At 35.4% G+C, this 20,075-nt stretch overlaps 3 protein-coding genes across 13 annotated transcripts; 1 reads left to right on the top strand and 2 right to left on the bottom strand.

The window, feature by feature from the left end:
* Positions 1-4,687: 4,687 nt before the first annotated feature.
* LOC112000503 (vacuolar-processing enzyme) lies at positions 4,688-7,205 on the top strand. Its single transcript, XM_024032643.1, has 5 exons — positions 4,688-4,980; positions 5,247-5,318; positions 5,723-5,921; positions 6,217-6,423; positions 7,023-7,205. The coding sequence occupies exons 1-5, from the start codon at positions 4,688-4,690 to the stop codon at positions 7,203-7,205; spliced, it is 954 nt and encodes a 317-aa protein (XP_023888411.1).
* A 3,153-nt stretch (positions 7,206-10,358) lies between these two features.
* On the bottom strand, positions 10,359-11,791 carry LOC112029468 (uncharacterized). 6 transcript variants are annotated; one of them, XR_010624631.1, is made up of 4 exons: positions 11,708-11,791; positions 11,005-11,187; positions 10,838-10,909; positions 10,359-10,747 (listed from the first exon to the last, which is right to left on the bottom strand). XR_010624631.1 is itself a non-coding variant. In XM_065762604.1 (4 exons), the coding sequence occupies exons 2-4, from the start codon at positions 11,176-11,178 to the stop codon at positions 10,526-10,528; spliced, it is 459 nt and encodes a 152-aa protein (XP_065618676.1). In that variant the 5' UTR covers positions 11,179-11,183; positions 11,708-11,791; the 3' UTR covers positions 10,359-10,525. The 6 variants fall into 6 exon arrangements, 2 of the variants coding, with proteins under 2 accessions (XP_065618676.1, XP_065618675.1); XM_065762604.1 differs by having other exon boundaries at positions 10,359-10,738; positions 11,005-11,183; XM_065762603.1 differs by having other exon boundaries at positions 10,359-10,738; positions 11,708-11,785.
* A 1,695-nt stretch (positions 11,792-13,486) lies between these two features.
* Positions 13,487-18,835, bottom strand: LOC112000512 (probable beta-1,3-galactosyltransferase 12). Of its 6 annotated transcripts, XR_010624630.1 has the most exons (7): positions 18,214-18,832; positions 16,772-16,924; positions 16,599-16,681; positions 16,383-16,482; positions 16,131-16,244; positions 14,523-14,665; positions 13,487-14,040 (listed from the first exon to the last, which is right to left on the bottom strand). XR_010624630.1 is itself a non-coding variant. In XM_065762598.1 (6 exons), coding segments are annotated over exons 1-5 (744 nt in total). In that variant the 5' UTR covers positions 18,621-18,835; the 3' UTR covers positions 13,487-14,040; positions 16,131-16,166. The 6 variants fall into 6 exon arrangements, 5 of the variants coding, with proteins under 5 accessions (XP_065618670.1, XP_065618669.1, XP_023888421.1 ...); XM_065762598.1 differs by lacking the exon at positions 14,523-14,665 and having other exon boundaries at positions 16,131-16,167; positions 18,214-18,835; XM_065762597.1 differs by lacking the exon at positions 14,523-14,665 and having other exon boundaries at positions 18,214-18,834.
* Positions 18,836-20,075: the final 1,240 nt, after the last annotated feature.

Genomic DNA, 20,075 nt, shown 5'->3' with positions numbered 1-20,075 from the left:
ACTACCAAAAAAAAAAAAAATTCATACTTTATTTTTTGAAAAAAAAAAATGCTAAAATTACTGCATTGTTTACAAACTAAATAAGGTTAGGATCTTCCTAAGTGTTTTCTTGGTTCTTTGGTTTGAGCTTCTTCCCATTTTATTATGGGGAGTATAGCTTGATTTGGTTAAAAGTTGTCATGACTTCTTTTTTTGTCATGACTTTATTACTTGCAAAGTCAATATCTTGTTTTTGCATAAGGTAGGGAGCATGCACTATAATTGATGTCATCCGCCAACCTTGGCTTGGGTGCGCCTAAGTTGACACATTGCTAAAACTAGAGATGATATCTCATATCTATATAATATTTAAAAGCTAAAACATAGTGGTTATTGTTGTTACGCTCTTTTTGAGCCACATTAGTGTAGTGTTTCAGTCCATTTCAGTCAACTTAGGCCCAAGTCCTCTTTAGTCCAATCAGTATATTTGGCTCATTTTGATCAACTTCGGTCCAATTTGGTCTACTTTGGTCCATTTTGTCCATTTTTTACTAATTGGGTCTTAAAATAATTCTTTTTGTAGGTTTCCTTTCAATTTTAGGCTCAAAAATTCATTTTCTTCCATAATTTTTGGGTTGAAAAGTATGAAACTTTATTCTATTTGAGCCAAACTCTTTAGTTTTGGTCTAAAAAACAAAAACAAAATAGGCATTCAAAATTAGAGATGTGGCTCTAAAAAAGCAATAAAACTAATAAATATACAAAAGATTACCTTAGTTTCAATACTATAGTCATTATACTTATATTTGGAAAGAAAAAACAATGTTACAATTCTAAACTTACATAATATTTTAAACTTAATATAAAATGTTACATGTGTTCCATAGAATGGGGGTGTACAGTTTTAAAAAATAATATTTTTGGATATTTTCAAATTATTCAACCGATTATGGTATATTTAAAAAATAATAATTTTAATAACATCTTCTCCATTTATATAAAAAAATATTATAATTATTTAATTTAAATATTTTTATTAAATTACGTTTTTCATATATATATATATATATATATATATTTATTGTTGTTGTTGAATGCAAAATACATTATATGTTTTATTACAGCCTCGTTTGGATAGCGTCTGCGTTTTCAAAAATTGGCACCTCTACGAAGGTGGCCACCTGTTAAGGAATGAATGTAGTTTTTGTTATATATATAGAGAAGGAGGGCCATGGCCCAATTACTAGAGTGAAATTTTATTTGAATGAGGTAATTAAGTTTTGGAACAAGGAGGCCCAAAAAAGGAAGCATAAGTGAATAAATGGGCCTTGGTTTGCATAAAAAGTAAAAACCCTAAATATGCTAGGGTAAAACTGTACTTTGCCATAAGCTAGCCAACCGATTAAGCTTTTAGAGGTTTTTTCTCAGTTTCTCTCGTTCGAACGCTCGCTTTCTCTCTTATTCAACAATTCGACACATCTCTCTCTCTCTCTCGCGCTCTCTTTCTAAAAAAAAAATAGACGAGGCTACTCTTTCTAAAAATCTTTTGATACAGTTACAAAGAAACAAATGTTAGAAGAGATTGAAAGAGGCAGGGGCGTAGCCAGAAATTCGTACTTGGGGGGGCCAAGTTGCAATATTGATAGAAAAATCATAATTCATAAATTTATAAATATAAAATTATCAACTTTGATATATTGTCATACTCTTAAATATTAATGGAAGTACAAAAGGCAATTTATTTTACCATACACACATACAAAAATTTGCATACTATTATTTTAAGCACCATCAACCCATCATTATCCATAATATTGAAAATTTTCTTATTTTTTAATGAATTATTCAGCTCCTAATTTCAAATTTTTTTAAAAAAAATGATGATATGGAAAGAGATATAATATATTATCATATAGCAATACAACAAATTGAACAACTTAATAAACAAAGCATATTCATAAAACTAAATGACCATTATCATATATATAAAAAAAACATAAATCTAAATGCCCATATGATGTTGAAGAAACAAACAAACTTGAAATACTGAGACACAAGAAGAAGCTGGAATTGAAAGCAATTATGGATTTTTTTTTTTTTTAGATGAAAGGAGTTTATTTGATTTCTACCCTTGTTGAGAAGAGAGTTAATGTGTTTAGAGCCATCAATAATGAGAGGAAAGAAACATGGGGCAGTGTGGGCTTGTATCAAGAGAAAAAGTAGCAGTGATAATTCTATTTTCTTTGAGAATCCCGTAGGTGGCTTCTTGAGATTGAGAATGATGGAAAAAAAAAAAAGTAAATTTTTGTTTGAAAATGAGTGGTAAAAGATATTTGGATTATTGTCTATTGGATATTTAGATTGACAACAAATCATTTGGACAATTGGGAGAGCTAACTAGTATTTTATTTGAGGACTTTGAGTTACCTATTGGACTAATAAGTAGAGATCCTAGAAAGAATTGGGGGGGCTAGTCATTATTTTCAAGGGAGCCATAGCCTTTTACTTATTTTTTACTATCAGACTCATAGCCTAACGGTAGAAGAAATCAAGGGACAACGTAACTCCGCCCCTGGAAAGAGGAATAGAGAAACAAATAATAAAGAAAGGGGGATTTAGTTCCATTTTTGGTATTTTTGGCTAACACAAGACAGGTAACATGCATCTTTCTCTCTCTCTCAAATTTCCAGTTTAATTTGGTTCATTTTTGTTTCTTTTTGCCTAATCTCATGCCATTCTCTATATTTTTACTAGGAATGGTAATTTTTACCCGACCCGCAGATACTTGGTCTGGCCTGATCCTAATGGGTTGGATTTTACTCGGCCCGATTAAAACTAGGATCAAGTATGAGTTTAAAAAATAAACCCGAAATGGGTCTAGGTTTTTACAAAAATCCGGCCCGAACCCGGACCCGGCCCGACCCGCTTAAAAAGAAAATTACCAAAAAAACCCTAGTATATATATAAACTTATAAACCCTAACTTAATCATTCTCTCATTTCACTCAGCCCTACCCTAGCCGCCCCTCCCACTCTCACTCACTCTCCTCTCATGTCTCACGCCGTCGGCCACCAAATGTCAGCCGCCCCTCTCTTATGCTCTCAGCCTCTCAATCTCACTCTTTTTGCCGAAGAAGACGAAGACAAAAATCTAAGATTCTTACCACAAAGCCTCTCCGATCTCACCCAGTTTGGTTCAATATTGCTCCCTTTATTTGCTTTGCACCGAGTTTAATGATAGCTAAAGCCAGGGACCACAACCACGGCGATTACAGCAGTGATTTTTGATGTTCTTCATCCATTTTTTCTTTATTTGGTTAGTGGGTTTGGGGATTTAAATTCTCTTTTTTTAACCTGCGGGTTTGGGGATTTAGATTTAGTTGTTAAGATTTGGTGTTTCTTGCATGTGCTTGTTTTATATTTTAATTTCAAATGTATTTGGTTTCTGTGAATAGTTTGTGTGGGACCTGAGAATTTGGCAACCCCGGCCCACTTTGTACCCGACCCAAGGCCCATACCGAGGAGGAGGAAATGCCCGGGGATGAAGCGTGAAATCCTAAATTGCCCAGGAGCCTTGCCGAGGATGACTCTGGCCTCGGCCAGCAAAGACCGTAGGAGGCCGAGGAGCAAAGCCAAGATTGAATTGTCACCTCCATATTAAATGCGCACAACTGATGTTCAGGCAGCATTAATGGGAAATGACCCCTGAGCAATGTTTCCTTAGTTGCTGCAACTCGCTGGGAGTTCTGGTAAGGTGGCTGATGGGACAGGTTGTCAGGGGAAGGCATGGATGATCAGCAAGTGGAGGAAATGGATCGTTGGAGAAGGACTATATAAAGGAGGAGAAATAGATTGAGAGGGGGATCCCTATGGAAGAGGGACGACTAGAAAGCTCCTCGGACTAGGCCGAGGATAGATTCTTGAGGACGGTTTCAGTTCGCCGGCGTTCGGTGGTGGAAAACACTGCATAGGGCGTTGTCCGCTTGCTAGGGCCTAGCTCTTGAATCCACTCTCTACAAATTCATTGCATAGGGCGTCTGTGGGAAGAACTTGTGTGTTAGTAAGGGCAACGACCAAGCATGGCAGGATCAGGCCCTCCTCAAGTAGGCTCCCATCAGCCCAAACCGGTCAAGTCCCAGTATCAGGGTAACTTCGCCAACCCCGAGCGCAATCGAAATGAAAAGAATGGAAGATTTTGAGAGGGAAGTGTGCATACCACTCAAACCAGCAAAAGCTACTCACGTGGGGACAGTCATGTGCCCCACGGACAAAACAACAATCGGGCTATACAACCAAAAGAGGTTAGGAGCCACGCGACCCAGGAGCAGAATGATGAACAAGCCATGCAGCGAGAGATAGACGATTTGAAGAAGAGGCTGCGCCATGCACAACGAAGGCGACCTCAGCCTAGCCCCGACCTGCCCTCTAACAATGAAAGCGATGATGACTACAGGCAAAAATCGAGAACCCCCCCAAGCGAAACCTTCTCCCATGAAGAAGAGCACTACCGGGAGCGCAAACGTAAAAGCCCATCTCCTAAAGGCTTAGGATATGATGCCATGAGCAGGGCACTGGATCAGCTATCCAAGTTGCCTTTCACGTGCCACATAGAAGGGGCCACCCTTCCTCGGCGGTTCTAGCAGCCAACCTTCTCCATTTATAATGGCAAAACAGACTCCGTGAAGTATGTGAGCCAGTTTAACCAAAGAATGACTGTCCATTCTAAGAACGAGGCGTTGATGTGCAAGGTTTTCCCTTCCAGCTTAGGTTCAGTGGCAATAAGGTGGTTCAATGGCTTAAAGACGAATTTCATAGATTCATATAAACGGCTGACCCAGGCCTTTGGCTCTCGCTTCGTTACAAACAGCATAGCCCCACGGCCCTTGAGCGCGCTAGAGCTTGGTTGGGCAACTTATTGCCCTAGAGATCCTCAAAATCCTCCCCCCAAAGAATATCACACATGTTTGGGTGACTTGTATACTATGGCTTGGATGGAAGACAGGTATGCACAATATATGCATTAATTTGTATCAATCATGTTAGTCATATGAGACCAAAAAAAAAAAAATCAGCTTGCAAATATCAGGTTCACTTTGGGTTGATTATCTTAATTTGATCACTTCTGTTTAGGTGTTTTATTAGGCAGAACAAAAATTATTTGTATACACTGTTTTGTTTTTTTGCTCTTGAATGAGGTGTACACCTTGATAGTGTTTAATTTCTATATACTTGTATGTGCGAGTTCTAACAATTTGAGTTTGTAAGCAGTGGCATACACAATCCGCGAACAGAAACTTTGGAACAACAGTACAAATTGGTAAGAACCAACTGCAATATATTGTTATTGAAATTCTAAGGTCAATAAATTCTAGTTCAAGTGACACTTCCTCTTCGCTTAATAATAGAATGAAGAGTAATGTGAGTTTATGACCCATCTGCATGATTAAATCAAATGGATTTTATCTCTCATCTTGTAGAAAGAACAAGTCAAAATCACGATAAATTATTTTTCATATCTTGCAAACTTCCTTCATGTCAAAAATGGATACAAATATAAGGATAAAATATGAATAAAGGATAAATCTTGTTAATCTGAACCATGAAATTGATCAATTCAAATACAAAAGATTAATTGGTACATTTTAGTTGTCTATCATATCAAAAGTGTTCAGATATTGTTTGTGCTCATATTAATTGCTGATAGCATTTTATGATTTCAATATGCTGGCATTCACAGATTAAAGTGAGGACATAAATAACAACTTAGATCGTAGCTCTCATGTCATGCAATATGGTGATATAGGTCTTAGCCAAGCCAATCTCTCTTTTTATATTGGTGCAAATAGTACCGACACTTTTGTGGATCAATCTAAAGACTACTTGTGGTCACCTTCACAAACTATCAACCAACGAGATGCTGATCTCGTCCATTTTTGGGATAAGGTTTATTCTCCAACTCTTTTAATTTCTCATTGAATTTTTCTTGAATAATGTTAAGGATACTAAAAATTTTAGTACATATGTCTTACACACAATACCAAAAAACAAAAATGATGCTAAAAATATTACAAATTTTACTACATTGAGTTTCAAATTATTGGAACCGTAACATTACTCCCTCACAACAATATACAAGGAGCTCTTGATTGAAAGGAACATAGGCCACTAGATATAGGCTTTTCTTTATTGATGTGAAATACCCATGCTCAAACTTTTCTTTCTAAATTTTCTCATACAGTTCGAAAAGGCTCCCAAAGGCTCTCCAAGGAAAGTTGAAGCTCGGAAGCAGTTTGTTGAAGCAATGTCATATAGAATGCATGTAGATAGCAGTGTGAGACTTACTGGGGAGCTTCTATTTGGAATCGTGAAAAGTGATGAGATGCTCAACACTGTTCAACCTACTGGGCAACCACTTGTGGATGACTGGGACTGCCTTAAGGCAATGGTAACGTTACCAACTCTAAGCTTGAATTCCTATTAAAAAAGTCAGACATGTGAGTGACTACCATGCAGCAATATTGCAGGTCTTCGGCTACACCAAGATTACTTTAAAAAAAATAAAACATTTTTTGAAGGGGTAAATTTGTGGCTTGGCATGGTCACGATTAGTTCTGAATTAAAATGAAATTATTATGGTTCTAGTCAAATTAATATATTTTGCATTTTTCGGACAAATAAATTACTCCTCTATGGTTTGACCCAATAACAATTTAGTCCCACAAATTCTTTCAATTGTTACATTTTGACCTCCAAAGTTTGGTTTGAAATGAAATTTTAGAGGTTTGATGATGAGCCTAGTGCTTTCATTTTAGTCCAGATCTTAAGAGGTTGAATGTAAAAACTGAAATTCTATGAACTAATTATAAATTGTAATAGGACCAAACTACAAGAAGGTAAATTGTAATTTTAAAATTTTCAATTACTTCAAAGGAAAAAAAAAATCTAGGTATATACCAAGTTAGAGGATTTTAACTTAAATTAATAATAGTCAATAATCTTCAGCTGATCTATAATAGTGTGTTCTGATCAATCATATCTGTGTAGGTGAGGACTTTTGAAACACATTGTGGATCACTATCCCAATATGGGATGAAACACATGCGCTCCTTTGCAAACATCTGTAATGCTAGGATTAAGAGGGATCAAATGGATGCAGCATCAACTCAAGTTTGTGTTAGCGTTCCTTCTGGGCATTATAGCTCTCTGGAGAACGGATTTAGTGCATAAATGAAGCACAATGCACAACTTGAAAGACCAAAACTTGAAATGTAGTAACCTATACTATACACAAGTTTATAACCTTACTGTATTTTGATCATTGTTCTTAAGATCACATCACGTTAACAGAAATAAAAACTTTACTTGTTATACCAATAAAACAGAAGGCAATCTTGTTATGCTGTTTTGGACCTATGTCAATATAAATAAAATAAGCGCAATGGTCATTTTGGTTAATTTTCAAAGCAGTGTTCCATTATGTGCTTTTTCTTCCTTTCTAATATACCTTTTTTTTTTTTTTGGTTGATATGCTAATATACATTGTTGAGGTTTAACTACCTAGGCTTGAATTTAACCCTAAAGCCAGCAAATAGACGAAAATGCAATAGGCTTGTCAATCCGATATGGCCCAAGAAGAAATAGGCCTACTAATTGGGCAGTTGCTTTGCTGAATAAGGAACCCATAAAATCAATGTGTTTCCATTGGACTAGGCCTAAGCCCAAGGAAAATTCCAAGCCTAACTAAAGGAGGGGTGGTCTGTATGGATAGTGGATACGGACCACGAGTGCATGCATTAATGCCCAAGGTCCACTGTTGCTAAATTTACTCACTTTTTTAGCAAATGCATATTAACCCCTTTTTTAGAAGAAAATGCATAACTACCCTAGGTTGCCTTGATTCACCAAATTTATAGAAAAGCCAGCTAATTTAGTGGGATGCCCAATCTCTATTGCCTTTCAATAAAAAGAAATTGCTCAACCAAAATTTATTTTTAAAAATGGTTTGGCTTGCATTCAATGCTCTAGTTCACTGGACACCACACAATGCGAATATATGTCTAAAATTGGTCATGTGTTAACATCGTATTTTCATTCAATGCACCCGAAACTTTTCCCTCTCCAAAACTAAGGATGCAACTAGCCCTTGAAGATTGTGCATTTTCATTTCCCTAATGCAAAAACAAGATATTGACTTCTCTTTTTTTTTTTTTTTTTTGGGTTGATATGCTAATATACATTGTTGAGGTTTAACTACCTAGGCTAGAATTTAACCCTAAAGCTAGCAAATAGACGAAAATGCAATAGGCTTGTCAATCCGATATGGCCCAAGAAGAAATAGGCCTACTAATTGGGCAGTTGCTTTGCTGAATAAGGAACCCATAAAATCAATGTGTTTCCATTGGACTAGGCCTAAGCCCAAGGAAAATTCCAAGCCTAACTAAAGGAGGGGTGGTCTGTATGGATAGTGGATATGGACCACGAGTGCATGCATTAATGCCCAAGGTCCATTGTTGCTGAATTTACTCACTTTTTTAGCAAATGCATATTAACCCCTTTTTTAGAAGAAAATGCATAACTACCCTAGGTTGCCTTGATTCACCAAATTTATAGAAAAGCCAGCTAATTTAGTGGGATGCCCAATCTCTATTGCCTTTCAATAAAAAGAAATTGCTCAACCAAAATTTATTTTTAAAAATGGTTTTGGCTTGCATTCAATGCTCTAGTTCACTGGACACCACACAATGCGAATATATATCTAAAATTGGTCATGTGTTAACATCGTATTTTCATTCAATGCACCCGAAACTTTTCCCTCTCCAAAACTAAGGATGCAACTAGCCCTTGAAGATTGTGCATTTTCATTTCCCTAATGCAAAAACAAGATATTGACTTCTCGATGATAAAATCATGGCAACTTTCAACAAAATCAAGCTAATCCTTATAAAATGGGAAGAAACACACACACCAAAAAACTAAGAAGACACTCACTAGATCCACAATTTACCATTCTACTCTCAAAACCATCTCATCCCTCAAACAACAATAACCCAAGTGTCTCACCACAAACTATTAAGTATCATACACTAATACACATATTGCTTATATTCTCTCCTTTCCTAACCTACCCTCCTTGTGGATCTTGTTATTCTACTTTAAAATCATCAACTCCGTTCATCATAGGTTTTTTTTTTTTTTTTTGGGGGTAGAAAAGAAATGCTTAATTAGAGAAGTTTCAATTTTCCTTGCTGCTGATTCTGAATAGGATTTTTTTTCCTACCGCATAATAAGGAAAATTCTAAACATCATCCATTTTCACTATTATGGGCTTTACTCTTGAAAATTTTGTCAAGCCCAAAATTAGGCCTTTTAAAGTGAGCGGAAATGGCCGAATGACTCAAAAGTCCATTCAGCGGAGATTTCAATGCTTCTACACCTTCTGGGCTTGATTCATTCATTCCACTGGGTTCATAAGTCAGCCAATCCTGTAGTGACACGTAGCTAAAACAATGAATGATTGGAAATAGCCTATAGCCAGAGCCAGAGCCAGAGCCAGAGCCAGAGGCAGCAACTAGCAAGGCAAAGTGAGCAAATCATTCTTTCATCAGAAACCACGTGTTGCTGTTCTCTCCGTTTGTTCGGAGCTCCCTTTTACGTCGCCGTTTTGCCACCAGATTATCGGTACTCCTCCTCTCCATTCTCGTTCAATTTCTCATCGTTGCCGACCTCTTTTTCTCTGTTGTTGGTTTAGGTTTTGGGGCATCACTATCTAATTTTCCTACACTTCTGAGCTCTATTATCAGGGCACTGATGTATTTTTATGATGCAACACCACCTTTGTGAAGGATACTCAGCCAGGAAAGAGTTTCTCAAAAGCAATTGTTGCCACGCTTCTTAAGAACTCACAAACTTACCTTCTAGTTTTTACTGATGCACAAAATGTTTTCAATTGTCATCAAGGAATGAATATTTTCCTAAATCTAGCTCCTAAATCTGATGCATCACCTTCTTTGATATCCATCTGTCCATAATTTTGGGTTTTAAATGGAACTCCAGTGACTAATAGATCTAGTAAAAACAACAATTCAACCAGGAATAAATCTAGTTGATCATGCAGTCCTTTACAATTATGGTAGGTAGCTTAAGGCAAGGCAGGTGCAATTGAGTAAAGCATGCAAATATAGCCTACAAATTTCATTCAAAGAGAGTTTATATCTCCGTAAGTTATGGGAGAAAGCCATGAACTCCCCCTTAACCAACCTGACATAGAGGTAGTGACAAACAAACAACACATTGAATACCACTTTCCAAAAAATTAGATAAGCTCGAGTCAAATGAATCAAACAATCAGATAAACAGCCAATTGAATACATGCGAAAGATAGAGACACAAATAATTTTGATTGTATTAAAATTTGCAATGTTATATTATGCTGGAATAAAACCAGAAAACAGACCGTCACAACAATAAAATAAGATCCAAAAGACCCAAGCACAAAGATTAAGCTAATCTTGAATTCATTTAGAGAGAAGTGGAGTAGGATACAACTACTAATTGCGTCGATAATTGGGGACAACTAGTCCACAAGTAACGGGAAAAACTTGAGGAGTGGGAGAAAACTCCTCGTATATTGCAGCTTCAAATGTTTTCAGAGTGCGGTCAGCAGCACCGCTGGGCTTGGCCTCGAATTGAATATAATGATCATCTCCTCTGCCGAGGTATGTCTGCACCCTCACAAGTCTCACAAATTCAAAATTTGTATCCTACAACAACTTTACAAAATCAAAGAATTAAGAAGAGATATAAATAAAGCACATATAGATGATGGATATTAAGAAGAAGAAGAAGAAGAAGAAATAAACCTTAATTTTGTTGTAATGATCTAACATCAACTGTGCATTGGAGGTAAATAAATTTCTTTTCTGCTCAGAAAGCTGAGGAAAAAGAAAATTATTTCCTCATAAAAAAATAAAAAGACATACACTACACTCACAACGCACAATGTAGTAGCACAGCAGTACATATATACCTCCGAGGCGAGGGTCCATGGTGGTGGAGCGCAAACTCCAATATTTATGTCAGGGTAGCCAAAGTCAGTAAATTTTTTGGTAGGTAGATTCACTGGTTCCCTTGGCATATCAGGAAAGTCTTGGTCGTAGAATGGAAACGTTACGAACCCGTCCTCATACTGCACACCTGCCATGATTCCTAACTTCGAAACCCAAAAGGGAGAGGGGTTAAATAAAGTTTGTATTCCAGCAGCAAAAACATACATACAGTTACAAGTCCCTCTCCAAAAGGGAGAGGGGTTAAATAAAGTTTGTATTCCAGCAGCAAAAACATACATACAGTTACAAGTCCCTCTTTATCACAAGAGCACACATCATTTTCATTCATTCTGATTCACACAACACAACACAAGCATTCATGGTTTGTTTGTTTGTTTTGAACACAAATCTCAAACACAGTACAGAGATACATACACAATAACAAACAAAGGAAACATAATATAAAATACTTATTATAATTCAACAACCAACCGTCATTCACTCGAAACCTGAAAACCCCCAAAACCCAAATACCAAACCCTAAAAAACAAAACCTACAAACCAAGCGGAAATCTAATCCACACAAAAAATAAAATAAATAAATAATTGGTCGATCAAAACCCTGATTTAAAGAAGCCAAACAAAAAGAAAAACAATTCGAGAAAGAGAGAGAGACAAACGTACCAGAGAGCGCGCACGCGCGAGAGAGAGAGAGGGAGAGAGATGTGTCGAATTGTTGAATGACACAGAAAGCGAGCTTTCAAATAAGAGAAAGAGAGCCCTAAAAGCCCATATATACCGTCGGTTGGCTGGCTCAGGTCAAAGTACGGTTTTACCCTAGCATATTTAGGGGTTTTAATTTTTATGCAAACCAAGGCCCATTTATTCACTAATGCCTCCTTTTTTGGGCCTCCTTGTTCCAAAACTTAATTACCTCATTCAAATAAAATTTCACTCTAGAAATTGGGCCATGGCCCTCCTCTTTTATATATATATATATAAACTACATTCATTTCTTAACAGGACCTTGTACACTTTGGTGGAGGTGCCAATTTATGAAGATTTTATTTATGGCTTAAGATACGTGACTAATTAGCTGAGTCAATCCTCATGCACTGATCCATGAACTAATGTACAGTCTTTTCTTTAGTATTAAATTGTAAAGATCAATAGTTGTCGTGTTCATTACATTGGTTGGGCTTAAAAATGAAATTTTTTGCTCATTAGTCCACATGAAGTGAACATTTTGCCACATTGCGCTGTGGTACATAACTATTAGTCTATTATTAGTCCAAAGGGAAGTGATTTTTATGCTAACAGCAAAGTATGGCTATTCTATAAGCAATGCATGTATTTAAAAATGAATCTAACATTTTTACATAATTTTGTATGTCAATTGGAGTATATTCTTTTATTTGTAAATTTCTTTTAAAACTTTTATCTCTGAAAATAAATTTAAACCATCAATACCATAATAAACATCATGTTTGAGAAAATATTCAAGTTTAAGACAGTATTTTTTGCAAACTATCATCATCTAGCTAGCTGAGAAAGAGGCAGAGAGCAAGAGTGAGAGAGAGAAAATGTATGAGTACATTTTAGGAATTTAAGATTTTTGATTTGTTTTGATTTGAGATTGTTTTGTGGGTAATTTTTTAGACCGGATTTGCGTTTTATCTAGTTGATTTTTGATTTGTCTAGAGGTTAAGGATGAATTCTTTTGGGATAACTGATTTTGTTTAGACCAAAGAATTTTTTGGGGTACCAATGTTTACAAGGATATTCCAGATTTTTTGTTCTTTGGTCACAAGGATATATAAGATTTTTTGGAGTTTCATCTAAAACTATTTTTTTTTTCTATTACCCCTTCTTTTTTAAAATTTTGGGACCTCACTTCCACTTGAGGGGCCTTAGGCAATGGCCTAATTAGCCTAGTGGAAGGGTCAGCCCTGGCTGGAAGTGATATTGGATAACAATGACCGGTGACAACCAATGGCAGTTAACAGCTTTGTCAAGCAATGGTTGGAAAATGAAATAAATTGTGTAATCTATATATTTTTTTAGTGAGTTTTAACTTTTAAGCTACGTACAGATGACTTCATATTTATACACAATGATAGTTGATCTAGGAAGCTCTGATTACGCTTGAATCAAGGATAATTTGATATTCCCTAATTCAGGCAATAATAGGAGTTGTAGGGAATCTACAGATACATTCGACGTGTGTTTAAGATACAAATAAGGAAATAATAATAATAATGAAGTATAAGTAGAAAAATAACGGCTAAATGCTAACATAAGTTAGGTATGATTTACAATGCGGCCGCTATGGCAGAGAAGATTAAGAAACCACCATCAGTGGAAATGTTGGAGCTGCTGGCAGCTAGACGTGAATAAAAATCCTACATCCCACTCTTATCTCAATTTTGTTTTTCCTATTTTATACTTTGATTACTTTATAGGGAAATAAAAAGAGATGTCGTTGGCTATTATTGGCAGTGTATAAAACAAGAGTTTACAACATGTATAAGATGCTATCATAAAACTACAAACAACAGTTGTGATCCAAAGATACATTGTACTCTTAGTACACACCTCTAATTAATTTTCGAATCCAGCACAAAAAAACATTGCAATACTGTTCATATATTTCTGTGGTACTGATGATGTCTAACCCATTCACTGGTACTGTGAAGTAAAGAGTGGAATCATCTACGGAAGATGGCGCAATAGAAATGCTCACTAAGAATACACCACTTGTACAAGAAGGCTTAATGGATGGATACAAAAGGCCAAAGGAGATGTCATGTCTTCTGGTAGGTACCTTTAAAAATCTATTTTCCCCCAGGAATCAAGAAATATCCCAACTGATATTCATGTATTTCCAGAATGTAGAGAGTATAATCTCAGACCAGAGAGGCACTATCTGTCATCAACATCAGGAGGCAAGGTTGGACTTCTGGAGCACATACCAATCTTGTGAAGCTCCTTCAGCCTCTTAGTTGGATTGCATAAACCTGAATATTTTCAATAGTTTTCATATATTAGATCATGCTACAGAAAAAAATATCTTATGATTTCAGTGCTAGGTTCATTAAATTGAAAACATTCAAGAGGAAAATCATCAAGATGGTGAGGGAAGAAAAAAATGACAGTATCTATGCAGAACTGTAAAAAACCACAAAAGTTAAAACATTGCATTTCGCAAGCTACCAATGTGCAAAAGTGAATGTCTGAGGTTTGAACCCTACATGGTTAGATGTAATAAGTTGATCTCATTTTATAAGGCATATGGTTAAATCAAAACTATTTAGACTTAAATAATTGCATCAGCCTCACTTCTCTTAAGACAAACCTTCACTTTCATGCGTCAACATTTAAGCAGCACATATCAATCAGCAAGCTTTAGACTAGGAAAATGAAATTAGGCATCCGCTATTAGTGTAGTACACTATTTATTAGAAACGAACCAATAGGATAAGTTTGAAAAATGATTTACTTGAACATTTTGGGATGTCCCATACTGCAATAGATGTAGGTGTACATCGAGGGTCACATATTGCCCGGTTATCTTCATGATGGACATTCATAGAAAGCATCTATGACCCAATTGTGACATCCTCATTGCTAAACATCCTCAAACTGAAGACTAGAAATTGCATCTAGTAAGCAGAATGATAACCGTAGGAAGTCGGAATAATTTAAATACATCTCTATAGATGACATCACTCAAGCACAATTTACACAAATAAAGAAATATCGCTTACAGGCAAGAGAAAAAAAAAAAAATAATGGACATGGTAATGTTTGATTCCACAGTATGGATGAATACCATTAAGATGCATAGGAATTCATGCCCCTGTAAGATATAGATGCTACTGATTTTATAGTTCAATTTTTTTTTAATAAGTAATTAACTAAATATGGAAGGAATGCAAAAGAAACAAGTTCCTAACGGAGATAGTAAGCAATATTACTTGCAATACCAAAAAATCTACAAAATTAAAAAAAGAAGAGAAGGGAAAAAGGTACTCAATAAGAGAGGGATGACACTAAGGATGGCGTAAAGAGATGCATAGGATGCTTGTTTAAGGTGACAGAATGAGTTAGTATAATAACAATAAAGTTGAATAATACTGTCCTGACATATCACCCTCACTTTTTAATTTAGATGTCACGACATAAATGTTAGTGCACCTGTAAATCACAACAAATTGTAAATCTAGGAGATCTAGAGCATCGGAAATCACAAGAGTTCAAGCAGTGTTCAACTTCACACATCCTAAAAAATCTTGCTAGTATTATTTTTGCTGTCAGTTTTATAAAGGAACTTTGTGGGATTTGGTAAAGCCAGATTGTAACATTAAACAGTAAGCATCAAATCATGATTTATTAACTTGGCTTGTCTTGATGACCCCTTAACCAAAACATAGAAATGTTACATGCATATCTGCACTGGCGGAGGAAGGGACCACCCCCTCCCCCCCCCCCCCCCCTCTCTTGCAGGGTGGCTTTTAAAATTTCCCTCCTCCCTCTTAATTTATATATATATAACCCATACTTAGGGCATGCATACTTTTATTAAATACGGTATCATGGTCATGAAATTACAGCAATAATATTTCCATATAGATAAATGTTTAGACTTTGTTCTGAATTTTAGCTTTCAAAGCTGTACATTAGTTCAAATTGGAAATTTTGAATTGTGAATATGATCATCAATGAACCATCTTTTACTCCTCTAATTGTTTGAATCAAGCAAACAATCAATTTTGATGGACCAACAAATTAGAACGGATGCATGACAAACAAGGCCAGCAATTACTAGATACAATGGGACCTACAAGTAATTAAAAAATCTATCCGGCAGAGAAAAGTGGTTTACTTGATTTTCAAGAATTATGCCTAACTCCATATGTAAAGAACAAATCTATTTATCAAATATAACACATACACACAGACATATGTGTATATGTAGATTATAAAGGATAACTTTTTTTCTGATGGATGAAGACATCTTCTGGGCAAATAATGTAAAACAGCAATCACTGGCAAAAAGAAAATAACAAGTAACACAAAGAAATTCATAGAGGCAAAGTTTACAGACCTGTTATTTCTAGCAGCTGCCAGTGAAGCTACCACCTCTGCAGAAAGAACATATATAGGACCATAAGCATGCAAAAAGTATTCATTTCCAATCAGATGTCCTGATTTCTCATACCTGAAATTTGTGTGATTATAAAATTGGTACGAGGTTTTCCATTGATAAATTTTAGGCATACAGAGATATATTTCAGAAAAGTAAATAAGCAATCACAAAAAAATAAATTGTCAACTAATAATTTGGAAAACCACATACCATTTCATTTTAGGGTCAGTGATCACTGGTCCTTTCTTCATGCATCCGATGTAAGTCAGTGGATGTGTTCGCTCCTTAGCTAGAAGAATTGCTAGCCGATCTAACATATTATGGGAACAGCATTACATTGCATTCTATAAGAATGTTTGTATATCATCAACAGCATTACATTGCAATTAGACCATTATTAAAGGATCTATAGGCACTTTAATGTACCTGGACGTAAATAAATGACATCATCAATTTTGACATAATAATCAGCTTCAAAAAGTTCAAAGGCTGCTTTGAAGAATGTCAGGCTACAAGGCAGGGGAAAAGGAAATATTGCATAAGCTTCCAGGAATATCCAATTATCAACATGACAATTAGTGCATATACACAATCCTTACGATTTGTAGGGAAGGTTTAAATTGTCTTCCTCAACATCAATAACCATGAAATCTTTGTACTTCTCCATCTCTTTATGAAGCTCTGCCATCTTTTTTGCATTTTTTGATCTTCCAATTACAAACCTAAAAGCTATTCCAGTAGCTTGTTCCAACCTATAAAAAATGAAAATGAAGTGACTATGCAATTGCAGAAATTATTAAAGTTGTGATAAGTTAAACAAGAAAATAGAATGGAAGAGGGTTTATAGTGAGTTAAAATAGAAAAGACAAGCATCGCATGTTTTACAACAGTAATGAAGCATTTCCATTGACAACTTCAACAGCATATATCTTGGACAGGAAAACTAGTTCTGGCAAACATGGAGAAAGTTTAACCTAACACAAATGTGTTCTTTTAGAAAGGCACAATGGAGCATCACATTTAAATGCCAACTCCACACTGACAAGAAAGAAGGATTAAAAACAATAAGGCTACTTGAGTGACTTTACACATTTCCAGGATTTCTTTGGGAGCTCTCTTGTTGAGGAAAATGAATGAAGAAAAGTTAAGTGTGGTATGTTTATAAAAAATGTACCTACCGGTACCAATGATGCTACCAACTCAACAACTAGAGAAGGTTCATGCCATGCACTAGCCATGAATTTCAACTAATATCCACAAAATCCTCGCCCAGACCATAAACAAACAAATAAATAAGCACATATAGAGTATTTTTCTTTTTTCATGATGATCAAGCGAAAAATAAATACTCTGAGTCTGGTAGCAGGAATTCAGCAGATAAAACAATGAAGGGGGTTACAAGAAACCAATAACATCCACTCCACTAAACCAAGTACATTTATTTAATCGTAACCGAAGACAAAGAAACTAACATTTTTTAAGCTAGTAATTGCTTCTCAATATTTCATGTTATTAACATCCCACTTTCTTCTTGAGTAAGAATACAAAACTTTTCTTGGTCCTTTTCTTAACAGTTGATGTGGCAAGATTTGTTAAGGTTTTATTTCTTGGATCAAACAGTACACTGTACAGAGAGTGCCACATTTTAAATGACGACATTGAATACAGCTTTAGATATGTAATACTTAATACACTTTTAAATTTGTAATATTTATTTTGAACCATGAGATCATTGAAATAGATCCATTTTAAACGGAGAGAATCCTTTTACTACTTTTACTAACACCAATCAAACCATGCCACCTTAACTTTTGTAAAATCTTCTCTCTCTCCAAACTTATTTGAGTGACACTGAACAATCCCATTACGATTTTAACTTACTTACTTGAAAAGTAGTTTAATTAAATTCAGATCAACAAAGAACAAGCAATCACATGCAAGCAAAACCCACCACTGATTTCCATTTGCAATGCCAACGCAAAATCTGATCACAACCCATTTTCCAAAAAACAACAATTAGCTAAACAAAAAGCTGAGATACCTCAAAAGGCCATCTGGGTCAGAAGGAAACCAAGTCTCCCTCAAAGCCAAGCGACGATCGGAGGATCCAAACCCGGTGTGAATACCAACGAACCCAAGTTGCTTAGGCCGCTCCACCAAGCCCCCACCATTGTCACCTTTCGAGTAGAAAGCCCGGAAAGTGTCTTCGGATCTGCCACATCGGAAAACGGGCACGGGTATGGGTCGCCGGAGAGCAGAAACGGCAAGGATAGTGCCGACGAGGCCAAAGATAAAGCAAAGGAGTGAAAAGACGAGAATGGGCAAGGGGAGGTTGGTGGGGACAAGGGTAGAATTGGGTTTTTGAGGTTTGAGAGGTTTGGAGGTGTATGAGGTTGGGAGAGAAGGAGATGAGGAACGGTGAGTGTGAGTGTTGGAGAAGAGTGGCATTTTCGTGAATTTTGGTTTGTTGGGATTCAGAGAGTTTCAGAGAGACAGAAAGACAAACTCACACTCACAAACCACAATGCCTTTTGAGTTTTGAGAGATATTGATGAGTGTCTAGACTATAAAACAGTATCTTGCTTTGGAAGTGAGTACTAAACCAAGTTAAAGAAGGAGTTGTTGTTTCAGTTTTAGTGTCTTTTTCAGTTGATTTGGATCTTCTTCCTTGAAACTATTTTTAGACTCTTGTCTTTTCTCTTCTTCTTTTTTTGGGTTTTAAGTATTAAATTGGTAGTTCACGTGTCTATCTCACCGACAGGTTAAATTTGAAACTAAAATTTAGAGCCAACTTATTTTATTATTTAATTTATTTTTATTATTATTTACAAGTCTTTTTATATTTTTTAGATATTATTTATATTCATAAGTTTTACTATACTATTTTAATTAATTTTTATTTTTATTTACCATACTTTTAAAAAAAAAAAATTCAATTTCAAATGGTTCCTAAACCAACCTATAGTGCGTGGGAAGGGTTTGTTATTATACAATGAAAGTTTATCATGATTGGTACATGTAAAATATTGTGTCAACCATACTTTGCCACTCGATTCTCAAAATGAGAAAGAAGATTTACATTCATCAATCAATCAGTTGCAAAAGTTATTATGTCCACTACTTATCAATGACCTTTACGTTAAAATTGTTGTCATGAATAACAGCTTCTTTTAGTAGGGCTAAATTTCAATATCAAATCAAGAACAAAATTTATGAGGAATCAATATTATTTCAACTAATTTTTATCTTTATTTATCATACTTTTGACAAAAAAAATTCAATTTCAGATGGTTCCTAAACCAACCCATAGTGCGTGGGAAGGGTTCGTTATTGTACAATTATCATGATTGGTACATGTGAAATGTTGTGTCAACCATACTTTGCCATCTCGGTTCTCAAAATGAGAAAGAAGATTTACATTCATCAATCAATTGGTAGCAAAAGTTATTATGTCCACTACTTATCAATCACCTTTACGTTAAAATTGTTGTCATGAATAATAGCTTCTTTTAGTAGGGCTAAATTTCAATATCAAATCAAGAACAAAATTTATGATGAATCAAATCAATACTTCAAATTGCTTACAATTTTCACATCAATAATATCAAATTAGGATTTACTAACGTGTGTCCTTGTCCTTAGGGCATATATTAGCAATCTATTTTAAGAAATTTTTTATGGAAAAACGAAAAAATAATTCATTGGTTTTACATCTTTTTCAATTTTTCATAAAAATTTTTCCAAAAATGGATGGTTAATGTGTGCTGTAAAGGCACACATTAACTAGACCCTATCAAACTAAACTCAAATTTCATATTTTAAAAAGGAAATTAATAAAAAAAGATTAGTAATAAAACAAAAATTAACGTTTTGTTCACGTACCAACTTAAATCACCAAATTGA

This window comes from Quercus suber, unplaced genomic scaffold (assembly GCF_002906115.3).
Source record: "Quercus suber isolate HL8 unplaced genomic scaffold, Cork oak 2.0 scaffold_465, whole genome shotgun sequence".
Taxonomy (NCBI): domain Eukaryota; kingdom Viridiplantae; phylum Streptophyta; class Magnoliopsida; order Fagales; family Fagaceae; genus Quercus; species Quercus suber.
The sequence above is the reverse complement of the archived record's forward strand: the minus strand, read 5'-3'. Positions and strand labels throughout refer to the sequence as shown.